The 18,730-nt window shown below is 45.6% G+C and overlaps 1 protein-coding gene across 3 annotated transcripts in view; it reads left to right on the top strand.

The window, feature by feature from the left end:
* The window catches only part of LOC138582588 (proton-coupled amino acid transporter 1-like), a 626,077-nt gene that overhangs the window by 298,509 nt on the left and 308,838 nt on the right, over positions 1-18,730 (top strand). For all 3 annotated transcript variants that reach the window (XM_069654001.1, XM_069654002.1, XM_069654003.1), the window contains one exon: positions 9,360-9,455. In XM_069654001.1, coding sequence (XP_069510102.1) covers positions 9,360-9,455 — 96 coding nt within the window. The remainder of the gene's footprint in view (positions 1-9,359; positions 9,456-18,730) is intronic.

Genomic DNA, 18,730 nt, shown 5'->3' with positions numbered 1-18,730 from the left:
TAGACCTGGACAAACCATCATCTGAGTTGCAAGGCAAGGAAACGCCTTTCACCAGAGATCTTCATCACCACACTGTACACCTCTCATTTGAGGTCTTCCATTTCCACACCCTTCACCATTGCTCCCTTTTCCACTCACTTTCATCACTCTCTCCATGTTCCACACCCTGTCAACCTCTGTCTTGATGGCGTTTTTAAATACACTCTTTTATCTTTTATCGGTCTCAACCATTTACACCCTTCTTTTCTGAGTGCTATGGGCAACTTTATTCTGACCCAGTCTCCCACTCAGGGATATGCCCTGTTCTTCACACCAGTCCTGACATATAATATTTTGTCCATCATTTGGTTTCTCCTTATCCTTTCTTCCACATCATCCACTGTGATATAATTGGTATTATCCTTGCCTAACTATGCTGGGAAAAGCCTGGTGTTAGCTTTTCTGCCTCTGCTGAATTCGAACAGTGGTACTATGTGACATAAACCTATGTGTCAACACCATTTCCCTAACTGCATTCTTCCAATCTCTCCCATTCGTCCATGTCCACCTTATTGTCTTCTTGATCACACTATTGAATCGTTCGACAGCACCATTTGTTTGGGGGTAAATATAGCACTTGTGTGATGCGTAATGGCATGATCTCTAAAATATTTTTCTCCCACGATCTGAATTGTGTCCCGTTATCCGTCAAAATTGTGTTGGGATACCCTTTACGACCACACAACTCTTCCAGAAACTCAATCACTCTCCCTGTGCTCAAATGTAATGTCATCAGTATTTCTGCCCATCTAGTTAGAAGATCTATCACCACTAAACAGTATGTCTGGACTCCACCACCTCATATGAGACCAGCAACATGCATTCCTATTTTTTTCCTATGGTTCTCCTGGGACATCTGTTACCACCATTGGAAATTTCGCACTCGCACAGACTTTATCACTGTTTTCACAAAAGGTTACAATTCCTCACAGCTTTCTCTATCAGGATATCCCATCCAGGCCACCAGTAATTGTTTCTGATTCTCTGTTTCATCTTCACTATTCCTTAATGACCTTTATGTCCTAGATCAATTACATGTTGTTTTATTCCTTCAGGAGGTACAGCCGTGTCTCCTCTCTTTAGGACATTGTTTTGTACATATAGGTCATCCTTTATATTCCACAGCGCCTCCATATTTACTTATTTAAGCAGTTTCCTACTCCGTGTGCTTTCAGTCACTCTTCGTAATTGCAATCACTTTATTGTCATTTATTGATTGATTGTTTATTTGTATAGCACCTATACACAACGCGTTCAAAGCGCTTCAATACAAGGGAGGGAGCAAGAGAAAATACAGTGACATTCTTACAAGGCCATTAGACATTAAGAATGTGAAAATTACTATTGTACTAGGCCTGGCGACATTTCAGGTAGTGCAAGAGCTATGACAAAGATAAGGAGGGGAGGTGGGTAGGCGATGAGACAGACAAGCAACTATTGTACTAGGCCTGACGACATTTCTGGTAGAACCAGAGAGTTGACAAGAGGTGCAGGGTGGGCGGGTTGGGGGGGGTTTAGGGAGGAGTAGATAAACAAAACAAGCGACTACCGTGCTAGGCCTGACGACATTTTAGGTAGTGCTGGAGGAGGAGAGGGAGGAACTAACAAGGAGGGAGGGGGAGGAAAACAAACAAGCTACTTTCGTAGTAGGTCAGATGACATTTCTGATTGAGTAAGTGCAAAGAATATAGTAAGGGGGAAATGGGGAGAGGGGAAAATGATAGGGAGAGGAAGAGAAGACTGAGAAATGGTGAGTGTGGTGAAAGAGAAGAGGCAAGCAGGAGGGGGAGGGTGATCGAAGTACACAAATGTGGGCAAACCGGGATCATAAGCATACAGTAGGGGGGGGTTTGCACAAATGGTACATCAAGTTTGCATAAAAACCCAGCCAGATGTGAAACTAAGCTAAATGTATAAACACTGCCGGATTTGAAACTAAGCCAAATGCATAAACACAGCCAGATTTGAATAGCAACCAGAATCAGAAACTAGCAGTGGGTGCAAAAACTCAGGGCAACCAGAAGTCCAGAAGTGCAAACATGGGAGACAAGCAGAGAAGGAAACTGAGAGTCAAAAGAGGGTAGAAGCGTGTCCAGAAGGAGGGAGTAAACCCATAATTATGGAGGTGCGTTATGGAAGTCTAGATTTCTTAGTAAAGTGAGGTTGCAGCAGCATGGAAGTCCAAGTGCAGGGGTATCAGAAAAATACCTCAAGCAGCATTCTGGTAGCAGACAGGGGCCTTTCATGTGGGCCTTAGTATACTGTGCCAGCTCCCGCCTCCCGGTTGCTATGATTGCCCTATGTAGACCAAGGCAACCAATGGGAGGGGGATTGAGGCCACACCAGAACAGCCCACACAGATGATTGTGGACTGGCCATCTTGAAAAGGCCAAAAGACATGAGGCACACAATGCGAGGCAATGTAAAACACAATTTTCTGTTTTCTTTGCAATTATGCTGAAAAATCCGCCCAACAGCGAAATGCATCCCCAAATTGAGGGCTTACCATGGCAAATGTGGGGAAAATCCTGATGTTACTGGCAGGCAGGCCGAGGGCTGCAGGAGCAGGTCAGCAGGACTCCGTGTGTAGTGATGAAGACAGGAAAGAATTTACCAAAGCAGCCTTCCATTCTCCTTCCGGAATTGTTGTTCCCACTACCTCCAGGACAGTTCCTTGTACTTCTTTATCGTTAACAGCATCTTCATTGGTTGTCATCCTAGATAAACAATCAGATAAACAATCAGCTGCATAGTTTTTTACACTCGGTATATATGTCATTACCAAGTCGTACTCTTGTAGCCTAGACACCCATCGCCATATCCTCACCAAAACATTATCTAAACCTTTCAACATTATTATTTCCTCTAGTGGCTTATGATCAGTATGCATGTACTTTTCTGTCTGTTTCAAAACTGCGCCCAGATCAACATTACTAGCATCCGTCGTGATGACCGTACTCCTTCCCTTCTTGTAGTTGTGTAAAGCTGGTGCACTTGCGAGCGCCTTCTTTATGTTGGCAAATACTTCTTCAAAGTGATCATCCCATTCTCACTGCTGTGTGTTTAGCAAAGACCTGGATACATTTTGAATAGTATTCCACCATCCCGAGAAATATCCTGACTTGGAGGTAGGTCATTGAGAGTTTGGTGGTAGCCCTTAAATGCAGCAGTAATGCTATTACCCCCAAATTTAAGGGTTCAGCAAATCACAGGTTTGGCAGGATTTACCCACAGCTCTGAGCTGGCGGTAAATCTGCAGTGAATTTGCTGATTTTTGGTGTAATTACCGCACAGTAATACCGCCGATGGTAGTTGCGCCGAAAATGCTCCATTGGGCCCAATGGGGAATTTTGTCTTCGTCTTTGTTTTGTTCTGTGTGCGCCCTGAGGCCCGCGGGCATGTTGGCGCGTCATGAAAATTCAAATAAATAAATAAAATAAAATAAATTCCCTAATGGGCCCAATGGGGAATTCCCATTCCGCCAAACCTGTGATCCAGTGCTAATAGGGGTTTTGGCGGTAACGCTATTAGCCCCAGCGGTGGCCCAGCTGTAATAGCGCTGGGATACCACCCAGTCATGATGAGGCCCAGGGTCTTTGATAGTGGAAGTAAGCGTTTTCTCAATGGCATTCACACGATCTCGCTTGGGATATATAACCTTCTCAGAGATGACATGTCAAATCTCCCTCCTGTTGTTCTTGCTTAGTCATCCCAACAGCATGCAACATCTTCAGCACTCCATTGAGCCTCTCGTCATGTTCCTCCTAAGTTTCTTCAAACACCAGAGTATCATCCTGAAAAAATATGACTCCATCATTGTCAAAGATCCTCTACATTATTTATTTTAAACACTGAGGCTGCAGATATGAGCCCAAATCGCATCCTCACTTACCGATATAATCCCTCCGCGTTATAAATGCTGTCAGATGCTGAGACTGTCTGTCAGGTTTTACCTGATGATGGGCGGAAGTAAGAACAAGGGCAGAAAATACTTTCGTTGGACCCATGATAGATATCAGCTCTTGGAAATTTGGCAAAGGAAGTCTTTCTGGTATGACGCACATATTGTGCTCCCTCATGTCGACACCAATCCTTATTTTCCCAGAACCCTTCCTCGCCACCACTAGTGGTGACACCCACTCTGAAGTATCTATTCTTTCTATGATGCTTTGATCTTCCAGTTTCTTAAGTTCTGCCTCCACCTCATCTCTCATGGAGATTTGAACATTCCGCAGTTTCTGAGCAACTGGTCTAAAACCATGTTTTAAGTTAATCTTGAAACACATTGGGCCTCATTCCGAGTCCGGCGGTAGCTGTGCCGGAAAAACCGGCAGGCTGCCGCTGGACCCAGGATGAATTACTGCCTCCGGACTTGCCGGATTTGCCTGGGCATTACAGCCCCGGTGGTCCGGTAATTCCAGAGGCGTAATAACGTTACTCCCCATTCCCATGGAGTCCCATAGGACTTCATGGAGATGGGGACCATGAAAACACTGGGACCGTAATTAACGGTGCCGGTGTTTCCATTTCCGTCTGCAGGCGCGTGGCGTTACCCTCGCCAGGTCAGACCTGGCGGGAGTAACACCACCCGCCTGCAGAACTCGTAGTTTGCCGGTCTGGAAACAACGGTGGCGGCAGGTTTACCGTTGCCGTTGTTTCCAGACCGGCAGGTTCATAATGATGCCCATTGTGTTATAAATAACCAATAACCCATTATAAGTAACCAATAAATAAAATCTAATATGGAAATCCTTTTTAACATCTTATATCATCTTGAAATACTTGTTCTTGTGTTTGTTGCATGTTTTGTGAGTACCACGCTCTATCGATAGTACGGAATCTTTCGCATTTGGGTCTAGTTTCACTTCTGATGGGCCCATCTCAACAGTGGCATTGACCCTTTTTTAGACGGATACACTTTTCCAGTGGCTTCTCTCCCTTTGAATCATCGTAGGGTAGCTTGAAATCGGCCAATCTGTTCGATCTGCACTCCCCCCACGTGCTTTTGGATTCATGTGAACTTCATGCAAGTACTGTTTCCGAATCCTTACATGCCACTTCTGGAAGTAAAGTGTATTTGGCTCCTGAGTCAATCATAATCACAATTGGTAAATTGTTCATAGTAACGGTTGCTTTAGGGATTTCTAGATCCTCCTTGTCATCTATGACTGTAGATATGCATTCATCACCATAATCATCATCATATATCTCATTCATCCAATTTCTCGAGTTGTTCCTGCAACATCTAGCTAGATGACCATTTCCATTACATATTCTGCAAATTATCCAGAATGGTGGGCAATTTGGGCTCTTTACCCATTGTGACATGCTATCACATCTTTAACACCTTTTCATTTGACTTTGAGATTTCATGGGAAGTTTTCCTTTCCCCCTCGGATTGTCAAATCTGGACGCATTCCTTTTGTAATTATTTTCTTCTGGGACCCATTTCTTTCCAGCTGCGAGATTCCCTATGTTGTCCCTTCAGGTGTGCCTTGCACCATGTCTGGTGCCACTTTAATTGTCACCTCCTTCATCCTGCATTCTAGTGTCTTGACACATCTTTCTGTGTGTTAAACTTGTTTGGCTATCCACACCACTGTCTCGAGCGGTGGGTCATCCTCCACCCCCAGTCTTTCTCTCACCTTGCTACACTGGCACTGTAGCATGAATTGGTCTGCCAGTCTTTAATCCAGTTGCTGGTTAAAGTTGCTCAATTTGGATAGTTTCTTCAGTGCCGTGATAAATCCTTGTACCGGTGTCACTGGAATAAGTTCAGTAATTGGTGCAAGGATAAGAATGTGGATCCATTCCTATGTGGCACATCCATGGTGCTTTCTTTCCTGTTGCGTTTAGCCAATCTGGGGCTCCAGATTGGAATGATAAAAGGATACCTGGCGGCGCTTTCCATTTTTAAGCGCTCCTCTGAAGAGGGCTCTTATTTTGAGCTACCATTGATTGGGCAACGTGCACCCTCCAGTCCAATTTCATGTCCCTGTTTGGGATTTAAATTTGGTATTAAAATGTCTCACATGCATTCCATTCGAGCCATTACATTCATGTCCTCTAAGGCTCGGTACATTAAAAACAGTCTTACTAGTGGCTCTAACATCAACCCACAGGGTGAGTGAGTTACAGGCCCTTTCTTGTAAGCCTCCTTACACCGTTTTCCATAAGGATAAAGTCATCATCAAAGTTAAACCATAATTCCTGCCTAAGGTAGTCTTTGAATTCCATTTGTCCCAAAGGATAACACTGCCAATTTTTATCCTCCCCCCTCATGCAGGTAAGGAGGAAGAAAGGCTTCACAGGCTAGACCCAAAAAGGGCTCTAAGCTTTTATATGTCAAGACTTGCTAAATTTCGACAAGATGAGCAACTTTTCATTTGGTATACCAGCCACAAATTGGGCTTGGCAGTAACCAAACAGACTATATCCAGATGGATAATTTTAGCAATTGGAGAATGTTATAGACTGGCAGGTAAAGCACCTCCAGGTGGGCTAAGGGCTCATTCCACTAGGGGCATGGCAACTTTTGCAGCTCTGCAAAGGGGTGCCCCGGTAAATGATATCTGTACAGCAGCCACCTTGTGTCTATGCATACATTTGTAAAGAATTACTGTTTGGACTCGACCTCGTCTCAAGGAGGTCTTTTTGCAAAGGCCGTTCTTTGGTACTCCCTCCTCCAAATTGTCACCGCTTTGGGAGTCTATCAAAGATGAGGAATACGTGAGAGGACACAATCCATTTGAAGAACAAGTTACTAACCCCTGGTAACGTTCTTTCGCCTGGATGTTCCTCCCACGTATTCCTCATCACCCCTCCCACCCTACCCTGCTGTACAATTTCTGTGTTTTGCACTCCGTGCTTTCTGAGAGCTTGCGGTCTTGGGTTATGCCTTGATTGATGGGAGCGAAAAAACAGAAATGAAACCAACGGGTGGGGCTCGAGCTATTTGTCATGCTGAGGATGTGGACACTCTACGGCAACCCTGGAGGGACATCGACGTCACAACATCGAGCACAGCGCCCTCTGGTGGGAATTTTTTTTTCCGTAGCAGAAAAGCTGATGACACAAATATCAAACATGAGGAATACGTGGGAGGAACATCCAGTCGAAAAGACAGTGCTTGCATTACTGTCACATATTTGTTGCTTTATTTTCTGCTGTAATCATTGTGGGGTGCGCCGTGATTTCCTCATTTTCAAAATATCCAAAATGAGTGAAATCCTGTTGGTGGTTTACACCATGGATCAGTGCATACAGCACGCCTGCTCTGTTGACTTTGTTGCTAGGCAACAGCAGAAAGGACGCATCTTACATATTGAGCATAGTGCGCTCGCTGTGCGTGTGGCGTGTGCCATCATAGCCTCTTCAAAAAGGACCAGCAGTTCAGAGACTGCAAAGCCGTGACTCCAAATCAGAGCACGTAGCTTTTGTGGGGACGGCCATCTCACTTTTGTGCAATTGGGCGAACATGATGGCTGGGCAGAGCTCCTTCCTCGTGTGGCGCTGTGAACTGCCTTGTTGACAAGTCTGTAGTGTTGACAAGCAGGAGACGCGGAGGATAATATCATTTAGTATTTATTTGTTCTTAATAGCAGTTTTCTCATTAGAGACATTGGCATACGGAGCTCCTCCGTCCTCTTCCTCTCTCTCCCATCCCAACCATTCTTTCTCTCGTCCTCCACGTTCCACCTTCCAGAACTCCTTGTCACGATACCACACAGAGCCATTGTGTTATGTCAGTAGTTAACTGGAGAAGGGTTCAATGCTCGATGTACCCAAATTAGGAGATCCTGGCCAAATTACTTTATCTCGCTCTGATGTTGATTAGGTGCTAGATTTGGGGTCAGCTCCATTACTGTATTGAGATACAGTGGTGTCTTCTGAGTCCCTTGAATGCAACAGTTCACCCACACCTCAGTTTCTAGCCCCTGCAAACACCTTTTTTATCCCACTTAAAACACTGCTCAGACACTAAGAAGCGATGATGTCTATTTTGCCATGTATACTCTTAGAAGCAACTTAGAAACCAGTCCAGCATATACAGAGACATACCCCTTAGCTTTTTAGCATCAATAAACGTGTTGCACCATTTCTATATTGCTTATCGCCTCCGTGCATAGTCAGAATGTTACGTTCTAGAAATGTTTTAGTTGTGTTCATAGTCGCATACTTCCTTTGCATTTATTTACTTCAATGAGATTCGTACAAAAATATTATCAAATAACACTTGCTCCATCGTAGTCTGCACCATTGACCTATATAACATGAACCATAAACTAAATGTACAGATGAAGTACTTAAAACATAAGAACTTGGTATTATAAATCAAACATTTCACCATTTATTGAAAATAACGTATACATATTTCAGATAGAAATGCTGAAGAAAATACACATTTCATCTTATTTACAAGTATTCAGGGGAAAAGAGAAGGTGTGAGAGAACATGCAGTGCCCTGCCTAGACATCAGTCTGCTAAGCATTGAAAAGGCTACTTACCTAAGTGGAATTAATAATGTAGGGCCATGCATGGTGGGCACATGATCACCTTGGAAGTGTCTGAGTCCCTGCCCTGGCCACAGTTAACTCTGGGCATGAATGCAGGACATGCCCAGTGGGATGCAATGGGCATCCTTGATGTGCCCAGGCATGACTACATGCCATGCCCAGTATTATGTTCGTTTTTATTGTTTAAAAAGCCAAACATGTTACCTTATAAAAACCTTTGAAATTCAGTGAAAAAAGCGTTTGCCATACAAAAGCCCAGAGGTTCACCAATTATGGGTCCTAAAGCAGCAACAACCACAAGGCACCGCTCATTATGTCACACCTGTCATCACGAGTGACATCCACGTAACCATTGTGCCTACTGGGACTTGAGGAACAAAAAGCGCTAAAGAAAAACGGGGGTGCCCCAGACTGGTTATGCTGACTTTTGATTTGAGGGACATCACCAAAGAAATGCTGAATAGACGGTAAAGATTATTTTGAAGAGACATATTTCTACATCAGTGAGCACAGCACTGGAAGGCATGATCAGTGCATGGTAGTAGTGGGTGAGGTATGCTTGCTTTAGGAACCATTACTGATGAATTTCTGGGGTTTTGTGCTGTGCTGAAATCATTACATTCCTTTACCTAAAGTTATTTTGACCATTGGAAATCAGAAACTATATGCTTATAGAGTTTAACCATATACATTTAAAATCAAATAATTAACCTGCTCAGTAAAACGCTGCAGTATTATGAAAAGTCCTACATTATTGATTCATTCCATCTGTTTCATCTATAATTCTGCTCTTTCCATCTGCAGGGACCAGCGGCCGTTCGTGGACTACGGAGATACCATGATGTATGGCTTGCAGTCCAGCCCTAGTGCATGGCTACGGACTCACTCCATTTGGGGGAGGTAACATCCTTGTTTTCAGTCTTGCATAGTTGTTCTCACACTTGCAGCGGTGTGGAGGGGGATGGTTAAGAGCCGATCCACAAAGGTCCAAACTTGGACGTGCTTTGCTTGGTAGTAGAGCCTAACGTATGTAAATGCACTGGTGCTGAACACAATTATTTCAAATTCTATTGGATGATTGACAACTCCACAACAGCGCTTTGTTCCGAATTGGTCAATTCACTTTCAACCACCCTAGTCTTTAGTTAATCCCCTTAAATAGATCTGAGCTGCCCATACAGATCTTGCACTAAGAAGAGGTCTTCCCATGCATTATTCTCGCCATTAGCTTGGTACAAAGGATTGCTGTTCACATACGCTGCTGGTAGCTTTTTCAAAATAGAGCGGATAGCTTCGGTAGCTTTTCTCAAATATAGCAGATACCTGGTGTAGTTTGTTGGAATGGGGGAGATTTAAGGTTGCTCTTCCCATGCAGGCGATGCAACGAGGGTTTGCATAGCTTTTACTTGGGCAAACTCCTGGAAAAGCTGGCCATCTCCCAGATTTCTCTCCACACTGAATCTGTTGGCCGCCTCCATGACCATCAGTATGGCTTCAGAGCAGCCAGAGGCATTGAAACTGCTCTCCTGAATATCCGTGAAGATCTGCTCTCTAATCTTGATTCCAGCTCTCCTTCTGTCCTCATCCTCCTTGACCTTTCCTCTACTTTTGATATGATCAATCACGCCACCCTGATCAATCGATTCCGCGAGAACCTGGGCATCACGGATCAGGCCCTTGGCATGGCTGACCTCCTTTCTCCTAGGCCGACCCTCCCAGGTCCAGCTTGGGTCTTTTCTCTCCACCATCTCACTCTCCACATGTGGTGTCCCCTAGGGCTCTCACCCTGGCTCTTCAATGCTTTTGGCCCACCTGATCACCTTCTCTTCTAACTTTCAGTGTTATGCGGATGACACTCGGCTCCCTTTCAGTCTTCCCTTAGCCTCCTCTAATTTCTCGCTCATGCCCGACTGTCTATCTGTGATTCAGGATTGATGCACCTCCAACGATCTCTGCCTTAATGCCATTAAGAATGAGATCCTTCTCATTGGGACCCCTGCTCCCGCTTTCTCTCTCACTATGGTTGCCCTTCTTGGGCCCTCTACCCTCGCCTTCCTGTGAGGCAATAAATCTTGGTGTCCTCTTCGACTCAACTCTCTCCTTCTCTCCTCACATCTCGGACCTTGCCAAGAAGTCCCACTTCCAGCTGCCCCTCATCAGAGGTATTCTACCTTTCCTCACCTTCCCCCAGAAGCTCACACTCCAGAGCCCTGGTTCTCTCCAGGCTGGACTACTGCAACAGCCTATTTATCAATCTGCCTAACTCTACCCTTCGCTCCCTGCAACTAATCCAGATCAGGACTGCAAGACTTATCCTTGGACTCAAGCCCACGACTGCATCTCTCCAGCCCTGAAATCTCTCCACTGGCTCCCGGTGAATGCAAGGATCAATTTCAAGACCCTCTGCATCATCCACAAGGCTTTCCGGGGCTGGGGCCCTCACTATATCCAACTCTCTCTGCCTAAATATCTTCCTTCTAGAGGCCTTAGTTCTGCTGCTGCCTCTAACTCTCTGAGGGTCAGATGCTTCTCCAAGCAGAAAGTGGGGGTTAGATCTCTCTCCTGTGCAGGTGCATCCCTCTGGAACGGCCTCCCTGCCCCTCCCAGACTTGAGCCAGACCACCTGACGTTCCGGAAGCATCTCAAGACCTTCATTTTCTCCTCTGCCTTCTCTCTCTGGCTTCCTTGCTAACTTACCTGTCTGCTTCACAGACTGGTTGCTTGTTAACCTCGGAGTCCACTGGCTATCAGACTCCTCCATGACCAGTCTTCCTTGCACTGCCACCTGGCCTTGCACACACAAAGGGGCTGTAACGTTAACCCCTATAGCCCACTGCCTCCTTGCACTTACCCCGATCTGCGCTGCCCTGATCGCACTTGCACGATCCGAATGTCATAAGGCCTATAGGATTGTTTGTCTTGTCTTCCCTCCGTCTCCCCTCCGTTGTCTTGTGGCGCCTAGAAAACCTTGTGTAGAGGCGTGTTATAAATATCATATATATTATGCCAAGCTAGTTCAGGGGTTCCTCTTCCCATACACAGACTTTACCGGATGTACTTCTTCCCAGACAAGGCTGGTACAGCAGACAGGTCCTTCTGTTAAGATTTGTCTCCATTGGCAGTGTTACACAGGGTCGTTTTTCCCTTGCAGAGCTGATATCTAGTTAGTTTTATCCATTGTGAGCAATAAGAAAAATGTTCCCCAGTCTCCCTACTCTATCGGTAAGAATATGCTTGATTCTATCCTCCTATTCCCGAGCACTCTATAGGACCCATGCTAGTTAAGAAGGACCTGCATACGTGTGTCATCTTTATCTGTGCTTTAAGTGGGGTAAGAAATCGAGGGGGGGGCGGGCTTATTTGGGGACGTGGCTTGCATGATGGCTGTGGTCTGAGACTTGGTGGGCATGGCCTAAAGATAAACATGTAAAATATTGTCATGTTTTATAAAAGATGGCTTGAAAAGTACACAAACTAAATTAAGGTACGTGTGCATACCTTACTATGGTTCCATAACACTTTTGCAAGACCCAAACACAATATAAAGTAGGCTACGTACTAGCTGGAGGTCCAACCTTTGGCGTAACATGTGGACTCCAAGACGATGTTTGGCATAACGGCAGCCGGACAACTTTAGTCCCAAATGTCCACACTGACACCACCCACGAGACAGGCAAGGGCTTTGGTGTGGCTACAAGGCAACATATAGCGCCCCACAAGACACCTGAATAAATCAATGAACGCAAACTTAGCAAGAGTGGGTTCTTTTCAATCTAGGTGACTTGAGGAAGATTGAAACTAGAGGGAACTTTAGTAAAATATCTTCATTTTGTAGCACAATCAATCAGTCTTAAATGTTTAGCACATACTTTTCAGTCTGGACAGAAGAAGCAGTCCTTGTATTCTCGTTGGTCTTTGAAATATCGTTTGCTGTCTGACTCTCATTTCTTCCCTTTTATGTACTATTACTATCATCCAACTCTTTGAAGCCATAAACCCTTCACTTCCTCCACCAGGGATGCACACAAATATATAAATATAAGCATTTATATATGTGTGTGCGTACCTTACTTTGGTTTGTGTATTTTTCAAGCCATCTTTTATCAACAGAGAAACATGTTACATACAAAAGATGGCTTGAAAAGTACACAAACCATAGTAAGGTACTCACACAGCAATCTCATCTGCTCTGCAGCACACAGAGCAGATTAGATCACTGAGATCCAGCTATGCTGACGGACAAAGACGCCTCGGGCTCGATGATCTGTGCGCTGGAGGAAGTCACGGTTTGTAGACGCTGTGGGTTTCCTGCTGGGTTTCCTGCAGCTGTGACTGACAGAAGTGGCAGCCAGCCACAGAGTCACGCAAACTGCAATTTGCGCGAGGCTTTTGCTGGCTGGCACTTACATCAGTCACAGCTGCCTGACCTGATCATGTCGGTGGGCTCATCTTCCATCGTGGCTGCGGCCGTGGCGGGAGTATGTCCCGCCCTTGTGTGGTGGGCACCGGCTCAGCCTCACTTTTTGGAGACTGCTGGGGCTCATCCCTGGCCCATTTAAAGCACTGATCCATATCCACATGTTTCATCCTAGATTCTTCATATGGCTGTTACCAACCCTTGTCAGGGTCAGAATGGCGACTAGCCTAGTTGTTGTAATGCATTCATTCCAAATGTTCTTTCAACTTTTCTCTGCCTCTTATAGGATTATCTTGGTTGGTCTGGGAAGATGGACTATTTTGCTGGCTTGTGCTTCCAGTGTTGGTGTTTTCAGAACAGCTTTATAAGGGGCTGCAAGCGTGCATTCCTCTTTGAATTAAACTTTATTTGTTCCTGTGATGGTAGCAGAAAGGCAGCAGGGAATGTTTTCAGGAACAAACCCACCTCTGGGTCGAGAGTACTTGCCGGGCCTATAACTCGCTTTGATGGACGGAGTTCTTCTTCATTTTCTCTGTCCGAGCAGTTATTCTAAATTTAACAGCTGGGTGATTGCATGAGTGCTAGGCGATATTGCATTAACCGGGACTGATCAGCGTGTAGATATTGGCCACTCCTTTTGAGGGGTATTTCGAGTATTGGAACTTGGTTGAAACTGTGCTTCCGCTTTGCGGTATTGTTTGATGTCCATGTTTAATCTTCACAGTACATTTCCACACAACTCCCCTTTCGCGTTCTTGCTTTCCTCGCCTGCAGCAGAAGGGGAGACCGTAGAGTCAATCAGCTCACAAACCCTGCAGCCTTCAATAAAATATGACTCTGGGGACTCAGCCGCCGCTCTCCTGCGCCTCAGACATGGGTTGAGGAGGTGTTTTTGCTCCCCCTTCTTCATTGCCCGACGGCACGCAGGAAGAGCAGCCATGTGCATTAGTGAGGGCTTGTAATGCTTCCGCCTCACTTGCCCCATTGACCCACATTCTCTTAAATATGACCAAAAAGCGCTTTCTAGCAAAGGGGGCTTCTGGGAAGATGGCGGTATGTCGTCAAGTTTGTATTTGTTTGCATTAGTTCCACACTGGGAGAAACCTTATCCATGGGATGTGCCAGATTATTTCTCAGGATGACCGCAAGTGCTGCTAACACCGGCATGGGATCTATCATGCATGTTTCTGCTTTCACCGGCCGCAGTTTTGCTGCGTGAATGGCAATTGCGGGGGTGGCAGAGCGCACGCTTTACATATGAGAGGTCGTTTTTGCATCTACAATAATAATGCGCATTTTGTATTCTAGTGACTATCGGTGATGTTTTAGCTATCACTTTTTTTTAACCAGCGAGATTGGCACATTACGGACACATCTCAACACTGTTTCGGCCAATGTTTGTACAGAGCCTTTTGAGACACTATCTTTCATTGCACCACGTGGTGGGTCCTCCCTGCTGTTCAACAGGGGCTGGAGCACTCGCGCCTTCATAACTCTGCCCTGTCCACAGGTGCTCTGAAATTTGGAAGACAGTGGGATATAGGCATCCTTTTAAGCACGTGAGCTTTAATCTGACTTTTGCTCTCTGTAGCAGCACTAGCTGTGCGTATGAACACCATCCTGGCTACCATTGATTGATTGGAACCCAGGGTGCAAGGCTAGTGTGAGCCTCATCAACTTGGCGAATGCCTTTGCATCTGGGCGGCCCCTCAATCAACTGGATGCCAGGATTCGACCCGTTTCACCATTGCTACTTTTAATGCTTTCATTAAATCATTCATTTTACACACGTGGCATTTATGTAGTAGTTATTTATTATTTTGATGTATTGCCCTACGTTTTTGTATACTCTTATTTTAGAGAAATAGTCACCAGAAATATGCTCGGGCTAATGTGTACAGTGTTTATTGTTGCTTGTTTGTTATTTATCCCCTCCAGTCTGTGCAGTACATATTGAATTTAGGGGGGCATATTTGTATGTAGTGCATACAACAAAACGGAAACCATCTGCTGTACAGTGCACGTATCAATGCACCCCCCCCCCAATATACCACCTTCTTCAAAAGTGGTGTTCAGTTCAAGCTGCTTCGGCTCTTCCCCTATCCAAGCCATTCAGACCTGACAGCAGCTGGATCCCGTGTGAAAACGTGCACGTTGCTAACACCTTGCTAGAGGTCTTAAGATGTAGCCCTCTGCGTAGGGTTAACATCTACATACAAGTAGTGCACCCGCACCTTACATCCACCACAATTCAAAGCTACTGTAAGAAATGTAAAAAGGTAGTCCAAACTGTAGCACGCATTTCAATGAAAAGACATCAATGGAATGCACCGAAGTTTAATCTGCTAAGCAAGTTGTGGAAGTTTTTAGGTGACCCAAAAAAAGCAAGGACATACATTTTTTTTTTTAAAAAAAAGACAGTTCAACCTGTTGATTAATATTATTTTGCCCAAAAACGAAAAATGTCATTGGTTGTCGAGCAGTTCCGGCATATTGATACATAGACAATTTCCAGCTAGCAAGTGAATGCAAATAACCCTGTGGCCAATCAAGCTGCAAGGTCAATTTCTTCACCAAGCTTGCATAATTTGTGACCCCCTACTGTATTGTCTTTTCATCTTTCACCTCTCCACCTCTGACAGTTCATGGAGCAAAGTGGTGCATTTACACCTGACTTTTATCTGGCCCCCTTAAGTAATGTCCCTTTAATGGGCTCCTGCTTACTGAATGATTGTGGACCAGCCACCATAGACTTTTCCCTTTCCCTCTGCTTCCTGATGCTCTCCGAGCAGCACCTTCGAATGGACTGTGTCCTCCCACGTAGTCCTCATTTTATGGTATCTTTGTTTCCAGCTTTAGCTGTTTCGGAAGAAATGTCTCTCGGCAGAGGACGCTGTGCGTTGAGATGGTCAGCTTGATGTCCCTCGAGGGCTTCCATCTCAGCTGATGTCATCGTTGAGTACATATACCACGTGCATCACCCATTGTCTTCAGTTCTGTTTTTCCACGAATGTGATTGCTTCGAGATTAAGGCAAGTCAATCCATCAATGCAAGATATGGGCCCGGCAAGTATCTCGACCCAGGGGTGGGTTGGTTCCTGAAAACATTCCCTGCTGCTTTACACTTCGAGATGAACGGCACTCTTCAGTTTTCCTCAAAATCTTCTTCAAAATGGCCTTGTGTTCAGCTCCAAATACTCAGAAGACGGGCTTCAAAAAGTGAATAAAATGCGGCGCCAAGATGTCGATCATGGGCCCGCATAAGATATGCCTCTGGTACCTGGGCGTCAAGCATATAACCGACGACAGTCGAGCCCGTCACTCGATGACAGGTAAGGCTTTAAAAGAGCGCAAAGCGAAACTTGCAGTGGGTAGGATTGTCCCCAAATCCCTGTCCACTCCTAAATTTGGGTCATTGCACGAGTCGAGAGATTCCTCTCCTCACAAAAACAGATTGAAAAAATGATCCCACTTGAGGAGCAGACACTCCTTGTCGTCTTCAAAAAAATCAAAGAGAAGGCACAGATCACATTCTTCTTCCTCATCTTCTTCCTCAGAAAGGAGCTCAGTCTGCCCAACTAAATCTTCTTCCAAAGAGGAGTGGGAACTCTTTAGGAAGAAAATTTGCAAAATCTTCGAGGATCAGGCCCCAACCTCCTCAAAGCGTATAAAAAGTGGCCATGCTACGGTCAAAGGCATGCATGATGCCAAGGTGAAACCCTGCACGCCCCGAAGCCTGGGTCATAAGCATAAGACTACTCGAGAATCTTCGAGTACTCGACGAGATGAGAAATCGGTGAAGAAAACATTGAGTCGAGGGCTAAGTCCCTCGAAGCACAAGACAAAACTAAAGCCGTCGACACCATTGATGCCATTGACGCCCTTGACTTAGATAGAAAAAAACATTGACGCCGATTGTACTTTCTTTGATGCCTTTACCTCAGAAAAGCCAGGAAAAGGATTATAAAACTTTACCTAAATATTATTTTTTCAGGTCCTTGACTTCAATATATGAGGGCTATGAAACCTCTGATGATACCCCTCCATGTGGTCTCCAATTGGACACACCTAGTATTCAAAAGAATACTAATATACCTGAATGCTTTATTTCAGAAGAGACCAAGGTTAGAGAACTACATGACACCCTGAAGACAGCTCGTCGGGTAGACGCCTCCCCAGAACTAGATATTGAGAAACCAGACCCGGCTGATCATGCAGATAAAATCCTACAGAAGACTAATGTCCAGAGTGGTGGAATTCTTGGGATGGAGTAGGCCAGCTCCTGCATTTCAACAGGGGAAACTGACTGACATATTGGACAAGGGTCCTCAATTTTACCCCATTTTACCATTTGACGTGGCATTGCAAAAAAGGGTTGCAGCCAACTGGCAGGCTCTAGAGAACAAAAATTTGACAAAACAATACAGGTCATCTATTAGTGACCCTGGCTACCTGTCCATCCATCCATCCATCCATCCATCCATCCATCCATCCATCCATCCATCCATCCATCCATCCATCCATCCATCCATCCATCCATCCATCCATCCATCCATCCATCCATCCATCCATCCATCCATCCATCCATCCATCCATCCATCCATCCATCCATCCATCCATCCATCCATCCATCCATCCATCCATCCATCCATCCATCCATCCATCCATCCATCCATCCATCCATCCATCCATCCATCCATCCATCCATCCATCCATCCATCCATCCATCCATCCATCCATCCATCCATCCATCCATCCATCCATCCATCCCTTTCTTCCTTCCTTCCTTCCTTCCTTCCTGAAAGCCTTGTAGTACAAGCAGGTACATCTGCTTCCAAGCAAGCTGTGTACCCAGCCATACCCCCTGATAGGGATGACAAATGTATTAATGGGCCTCATTATAAGTTTGCCGGTCTGGGACCTACAGTACCGGTAAGCACGCCGGTACCATAGTTCCCGTACTGGCAATCTACGAGTTGTGCTCGCGGGTGCCTTTCTGCCCGCCAGGTCTGACCTGGCGGGCAGAGCGGCACCCACAAGTACAGCATGTTGGATGCACGGCACCATTATAAACGGTGCTGGTGCATCTGACCTCCCCATTTCCATTCAGCTCTGTGGGGCCGAATGGCAAAGGGGAGCATATTTTTTCCGGCGCCCGCAAATGGCCAATTACCGTGTCCAACAGGGCCGTAATGACCCGGTAAATGCCCATTCGTGGGCGCCGGAAAGAAAATGACACCAGGGGCAGCCGTGCCTGTATTACAGGCACGGCTACCACCAATGTCATAATGAAGCCCATTGGCTCCTGGGCAAAAAAAGAAATTCTTTTTGGCTAGCAGCATGGCTTTAAAGTCTGCTAATTCCACGTGTCATGGCAAAGTTTACATTCACACTGTGGGACTGCATAGCAATGGCAACTGATCACATCCCTGAAGGTGAGGAAAGAGACGGTTTCATGATGAGGGATGGCAAAGAGGTCATGTCCGAGTCTCTGCAATCGGGTCTGGACACTGCTGACAGCGTAAGCAGGGCCATGGCGGCAAGCAGTGTCATACGCAGATTTGCGTGGTTGAGGAAGTCAGGATTTGCACCTGGTGTACAATGCAGACTCCTTAACATGCCTTTTGACGGCTTTACAGACCTCGAAGGCGGCAGCCAAGTCCTTAAGTGCTTCACCCCAGCGGATCATCTTGGAAGGGTAGGTCTTGCTGCTACTATTCCTCAGTTGGAAGAGTGAGAGGACATGCTGGTCAAAGAG

Source organism: Ambystoma mexicanum, chromosome 3q, assembly GCF_040938575.1.
Source record: "Ambystoma mexicanum isolate Mex_15411 chromosome 3q, UKY_AmexF1_1, whole genome shotgun sequence".
NCBI lineage: Eukaryota > Metazoa > Chordata > Amphibia > Caudata > Ambystomatidae > Ambystoma > Ambystoma mexicanum.
This window is presented reverse-complemented; position numbering and strand designations above follow the sequence as displayed.